General features: G+C 64.2%; 1 protein-coding gene across 1 annotated transcript in view; it reads right to left on the bottom strand.

Annotated features, from left to right (window-relative positions):
* Positions 1-3,481: 3,481 nt before the first annotated feature.
* LOC109301594 (dnaJ homolog subfamily B member 2-like) overlaps positions 3,482-6,608 on the bottom strand; it is a 5,859-nt gene continuing 2,732 nt past the window's right edge. Inside the window, exon 9 of the mRNA XM_019522829.1 lies at positions 3,482-3,656. Within this exon, the coding sequence (XP_019378374.1) occupies positions 3,482-3,656 (175 nt within the window). The remainder of the gene's footprint in view (positions 3,657-6,608) is intronic.

Here is a 6,608-nt window from a genome sequence, read left to right as displayed (position 1 = left end):
TGACTGGCATCCTAGGTTGCATTGGTAGGAGCGTTGCCAGCAGATGGAGGGCAGTGATTCTTCCCTCTGTTCAGCACGGGGGAGGCCACATCTGGAGTCTGGTCTCCAGCTGTGGGCCCCCCCTGCAGAAAGGATGTGGACAGTTGGCGAGTCCAGTGGAGAGCAACGAAAATGGTTGTGGGGCTGGGGGACAGGACTGGTGAGGAGAGGCTGAGGGAACTGGGCTGATTTAGTCATAGTTTCATAGTTGGTCGGGTCGGAAGGGACCTGAGCAGATCATCGAGTCCGACCCCCTGCCATGGCAGGAAAGAGTACGGGGTCACACGACCCCGGGGAGGTGTTCATCCAGCCTCTTAAAGACCCCCAGGGTAGGAGCCAGCACCACGTCTCCTGGTGAAAAGGATAGAGAGGCAGGAGCCCAGCACAGGGTGACAAAACGATGAAGGCCGGGGAGAGACGGGTGCTGAGGACAGGCTGGGCTCCTTGGGGGCGACTCGGCGGGCGAGGAGACCGAGGGGGGGCTGATCACCGTCTTACAGTTTCATAATTTCTAGGGTCGGAGGGGACCTGAGTAGATCAGCTAGTCCGACCCCTGCCATGGCAGGAAAGAGTATGGGGGGGGTCAAATAGCCCCAGCAAGGTGATTGTCTAGCCTTGTCTTAAAGACCCCCAGGGTAGGAGCCAGCACCACTTCGCTTGGAAGTTGGTTCCAGATCCTAGCCGCCCTGACCGTGAAGTCGCGCCTCCTGATGTCTAGTCTGACTCTCCCCTCTGCCAGCTTGTGACCATTATTCCTGGTCACTCCTGGCAGTGCTCAGGGGAACAGGGACTCCCCCAATGCCTGCTGGTCCCCCCTGACCAGTTTGTAACAGGCCACAAGATCCCCCTCAGCCTTCTCTTGTGGAGGCTGAACAGGTTCAGGTCCCGTCGCCTCTCCCCATAGGGCCTGCCCTGCTGCCCCTTGACCATGCGAGTGGCCTCCTCTGGACCCTCTCCATGTTGTCCACATCCCTCTGGAAGTGCGGCACCCAGAACTGGACGCAGTACTCCAGCTGCAGCCTGACCAGTGCCGCACAGAGGGGGAGGATCACCTCCTTGGACCTGCTCGAGATGCATCTGTGGATGCACGACAAGGTGCGGTTGGCCTTCCTGACCGCGTCCCCACACTGCCGGCCCATGTTCATCTTGGCATCAATGACGACTCCAAGATCCTTTTCTGCCTCCGTGCTGACAAGAAGGGAGTTCCCCAGCCTGTAGGTATGGTGCTGGCTCTTCCTTCCCAGGTGCAGCACCTTGCATTTGTCGGTGTTGAATCCCATCCTGTTCTTGTCCGCCCACCCTTGTAATCTGTCTAGGTCCGATTGCAGCCTATTCCTCCCTTCTAGCGTGCCCACGTCCCCCCACATCTTAGTGTCATCAGTGAATTTGAACAGGTGCTTTTTACCCCGTCGTCCAAGTCGCTGATGAAGATGTTGAACAGTGCAGGCCCGAGGACCGAGCCCTGGGGGACCCCACTGCCCACATCCCTCCAGGGCGAACATGACCCGTCCACTACCACCCTCTGTGTGCGGCCCTCCAGCCAGTTGGCAACACATCTGACTGTGTGGGTGTCGACACCACAGTCCACATCCCTGAAGGCCGATGACGGATCCTGTGGGTTGGACAAGGACGCTGAGGTCTGAGATGAGGAAAGCAATGGTCAGAGCTTGGGGTGGCTCCAGGTGAACACAGGTCCGCCGGGCCGGGTGGGCTTTGCCCTGGGGCCCGCAGGAGCAGGCAGAGGAGATCTCCGCCCCCTTGCAACGATCTGCAGAGACCAGAGGACAGGAGAAGGGCCGGCGCAGTGCCCCTCTCTGAGAAAGGCAAGGACCCAGGGAACGATGCCCCGGGCCACCTCACCTTCGTCCCCGTACCCAGCAGGTCCGGCGGGAGGCCCCGTGCAAGCCTGTGGAGGAGGAAGGGCTGATGCAGATGCCCAGCTCCACGGCTGCAAGCAAAGGGTAAGTATTAGCGGGGTCCGTGCCAGGATGGGAGGGGTGCAGCCCACCAGGCCTGCGCTCCAGCGGGCCCACGGAGGCCTCGGTGCAGGCTGCAGGTGACGGAGCGGGAAGGCCGGGACCACGGGGCCAGGAGGATCCCGACACCGTGACCAGGGCTGGAGCCCCCGGGCCGGCACTCAGTGCAGACGTGGGCAGGGGATGGATGAGACACACGGATGGACTGGGGCCCCTGGCCGGATGCAGCCGCGGGGATGGGGGATGCGGCTGCGTGCAAGGCCCGAGCTGCTCTGGGGTCCAGCGACGGCAGCATCGGGGCCCGACGTGGGAGGCAACGGGGTGTCTGCTCCGCACTGCCCAGGCCCCATCCGGGGGCCGTGCTGGGGTCCCAGACAAGGCTAGACAGGCGCTGGGCAGGAGGGTCGAGGCGCAGAGATGCCCGTGCTCTGCTGGGCGTGCCCCAGGATGGGGCTGTGCTCTGGCTGCCCCCCCCGAGGTGCTGGGTGCTGCTGCCGCCCAGGCTGGGGCTGTGCCAGTGCTCCTGCCCCTGGGACGCAGCCCCGCAGGGTCCTGGATACAGGCTCTTGCCCCCCAGTCATGCTGCCTTGTGGGGGGCAGGGATTTGCCCCCTGCTCTTCAAGAAGGGAAGGAGAGAAGACCTAGGAAACTACAGGCCGATCAGTTTGCCCTCAATCCCTGGGAAGATTTTGGGGAAAATTATCCAAGAAACCATTCTTGACAGGCTACGAGAAGGCGACGCCCTGAGGGACAGCCGGCTCCGGCTTGTTGCCGGTAGGTCTTGCCTGACCAACCTCATTTCTTTCTATGCCCAGGTGACATCACCTGGACAAAAGGGAAGAGGTTGAGGTCATATATTTGGACTTTAAAAAAGCCTTTGACCTGGTGTCCCATGATGTCCCCATGGAAAAATTGGGCAACTGCAGCCTTGACTACTCTGCAGCCCAACGGGTGGGGAACTGGCTCCGCACTCCGACCCAGAGAGCGGTAGTTGAACCGAATCAACGTGGCACTCGGTGACCGGTGGTGCCCCCCAGGGCTCCGCTCTTGGACCTGTACTCTTCACTGTCTTCATAAACGATCTGGACACTGGAGTCAGACGCAGACGGGCCAAGTTCACCGATGACACCAAGCTTAGGGGAACAGTGTCCACACTTGAGGACAGGCTGGTGATCCAGGCCGACCTCAATAGGCTTGCAAGGTAGGCAAATGAAAATCTGATGGCATTCAATACGGAGAAATGCAAGGTGCTGCACCTCAGGAATAAAACCCCGCACCACGCTTATAGACTCGGCAATGCTACACTCGCTAGCACCACGACCAGAAGAGACTTGGGGGTCACGACTGACCACAAGATGAATAGGAGCCACCAATGCGATATCACAGCTGGCAAAGCAAACAAAACTCTGGCTCGTATCTACTGATGCATCCAGAGCAAGACCCGGGACATCATCCTCCCGCTGTGCTCAGCCTGGGTGAGGCCGCAGCCGGAGTACGGCGCCCAGCTCTGGGCTCCACCACTCGCGGACGCGGAGCAGCTTGGGCGAGTGCGGAGGAGCCACGCGCACGCTCAGGGGGCAGGAGAGGCCTTGTGAAGAGCGGCTGCGAGCTGCAGGGCTCTTCAGCCCGGGGAAGCGCAGGCTCAGGGGTGAGCACCAGGATCTGGGGGAGCGCCTGTTCACCACAGCGCCCCAAGGGAAGACAAAGTTCAACGGTCACAAACTCTTCCAAGACCGTTTCAGGCTGGACATAAGGATAAACTTCTTTACTGTCCGAGCCCCCAAGGCCTGGAAGAGACTGCCGCCGGAGGTGGTGCAAGCACCGGCTCTGGACTCCTTTAAGAAAGGTAAACGTCCAAGCCCTGCACAGGGGTTACCTCCTGTGACCCCAGCTGACGTCCTGCCCCCGGGGCAAGGGGCTGGACTCGGTGATCCTTGGGGTCCCTTCCAGCCCTAATGTCTATGAAACCCATTAAATCATCCTGACCCGGCCTGGGGGGTTTCCCCTCCCTCTGCAGCAGGGCACAGCGTGGGCCTGGGCTCTCCCCAGCACCCCCCCCGTTGCTGCAGGCCTGGGGGTCTCAGTGTCCCTGGGCAATCGGCCTCATGGCTGCTCCGGGGGTGTCAGGACCAGGCCGTGTCTGGGGGTGGGTCAAGATGGGGCTGGGCCTGCCGGGGACCCCGGGGTCCCAGCCAGCCTGGCGGCACTGTGATGCTGACACCCAGACCTACCCCCCTCCTTGTCCCCTGCTGCTGTTGTGCTGCCCATGCCCAGCACCCACCCACGCCGTTGCCCGGCTAGACCAGCCTCACTGCCCCATACAAGGGGAGTGGCTCAGTGGTGTGGGGAGAGCAATGGGTACAACAGCCCCCAAGGTCTGCAGGGCACACAACCTGTGCTGGACTCTTAGCAGGTCGAGCCCACAGGCCCCAACACACAGGTGTAAGGGTGCACCCTCGGGCTCAGCATGCTACCAACAAGGGTGCAGAAGGGGTGTCCAGGGGGTCCACGGGGCTGTCCTGGCTCCTGTTTTTCTTGACTTTGCCCTGAAAAATGGGATCGAACGGACACGTTGTAAACAAGCAGCCCCAAGCCAGGCCCAGGCTCTGGGGGGCCCAGGCTGGGTCCAGAACAACCTGGAGAGGCCGAATCGGTCTTTGCAGCCCTGAGGAGTGATTGCAGAGAGGACGGAGCTGGGCTTCCCTCTGTGGCCGCAGGGGACGGGGCAAGGAGCAATGCCTTCGCTGCCACCAGGGAAACTAGGCAAGAGCTCAGGAGGAGCGGTCTGGGGCTCAGCCCGGAGCAGGCCCCAGGAGAAGGGGCACGAGGCCAGCCCGGCTCTCACAGACACGGCTGACACCAGGGCTACTGCACACAGGTTTATTGCCCGACTAGCTTGGCGGGCGCCCACGCGGCGGCCCAGGTGGCTCCGGGGCCACGACAGCACCGGGACCCGCGCCCTCTCCACCAGGACAGGGATGAGGCCCCTTCCCTGGGCGATGGATCCAACGCAGGAGGGGCTGCAGGCCCCTGCCCCCACCAGCCATGCACCGAGCGCCCTGCCCCTCCACCCTCCCCAGAGCGATGCCCCCGTCCCCCCGTCCTGCGGCAGTCGCCCCTTCCTCGCTACGCACTACACACACAGGCCAGCACGGGGACAGCATGCACCAAGCCACGGGCACCGCGCATGCCGGGACAGCCACATCCGCCCCCGGGTGCTGGACGCGGCTGAGCAGCAAGCGTGTAGCCCCCACCCCCACGCCCAGCTGGGAAAGGGGTGCAGCACGGCCAAGCGATGTTGTGACTGGAACGGCCTCCGTGGCACCCGCCTGGGACCCGGTGCCCGCGGCACAGTCAGCTCAGATCACACCTGGGGAGAGACGACACCGTGAATGGTGTGGCGTGGTCGGGCGGCAGGCCACCTGGGCACCACAAGCCCATGGGGCCGGGGCGGGAGGGAGGGTCTCTCGTAGGGGCTGGGAATAGCTCGGAGGGGCTCAGAGCCCAGCGCCACGACTGCAGCAACGTGCTGCCAGCCTCAGCTGGGGGGTCTGCGGCCCCAGTGGCTCTCCTGCCAGAGGACCCCCGAGAGGTGGGGTCCCCATGGAGGGGGTTAAAGGCGAGACTGCCCCAGGATGCTGCTACAAGGGAAGGGCAGGGGCCAGCCCACAGGGCTGGGAGGGGTCTCGGCTCCCAGGGGTGATGGTGCCTGGCTGGCAGCCGGCGCGGAGGAGTTACCTGCAGGCGCACGGGCAGGCGGGGGCTGCGGTGTGGAGGAGGAGACAGTCCAAAGTAGAGGAGCGCGAGCCAGCGATGGCCCCAGCAATGGCCACAGCCCCCCCACCCACCAGGAGGGAGCCCCAACCTGCAGACCCCCCTATCCTGCGGCAGGGGAGAAAGCCCAGTCTGGGAGCTCCGGGGCCCCCAAGCACATGGCAGTGGGGTGCAAGCCCCCCCCTGCTCTGCCCCTGCCAGACCCACTTCTCCCCCATCGCACCCCCCCGGCTGCCAGACATGGGTCACAGCAGCAGGGCAGGGGCCACGGCCGGGGAGGGCTGCTAGTTCTCTGCCTGGGGTAGGGGCTGAGGTCTGGTCTAGTCTCCGTCCCCCCCGCAGGCAGGGCCCTCCCGCCACATCGGGGCCAGGCCACTCAGCAGGGCATGGCAGAGCTAGCAGGTTCCCAGGAGGCGCCGCGGCGTAGTCTACACTAGGGCAGCAGGACCACATTCTGCTGCCCACGGCCACAAGGCAGAGCCCACTTGGCCCAGCCCGGCCAGGCTTGCAGACCCTGCCGTGGGCACCTCACGCCACTCCACAACCACAACACCGGGGCCACGGCGCTGCCTTTACTGAGCCCTGGGCAGGACACACACAGCAAGCAACGGGCTGGGCTGCCCCTGCCACGGCCCCCGGGGCCGGGGCCGGGGCCGGGGCCGGGGCCCTGCGCTCAGAGCAGGACGCAGCGCGATGCCTTCGGCTTGGGGTGCGGCCCCTGCTCCATGGGCACCTGGGTCCCGGCTGGGGGCTGCCCTGTGGCTGCCGTGCTGGGGCTGGGGGGTCTGCCAGCGGTTGTGGGTGGCTGCGGGCGCGGGG

Source organism: Gavialis gangeticus, unplaced genomic scaffold (assembly GCF_001723915.1).
Source record: "Gavialis gangeticus isolate Ggan-Ray unplaced genomic scaffold, GavGan_comp1, whole genome shotgun sequence".
In the NCBI taxonomy this organism is placed as follows: domain Eukaryota; kingdom Metazoa; phylum Chordata; order Crocodylia; family Gavialidae; genus Gavialis; species Gavialis gangeticus.
This window is presented reverse-complemented; position numbering and strand designations above follow the sequence as displayed.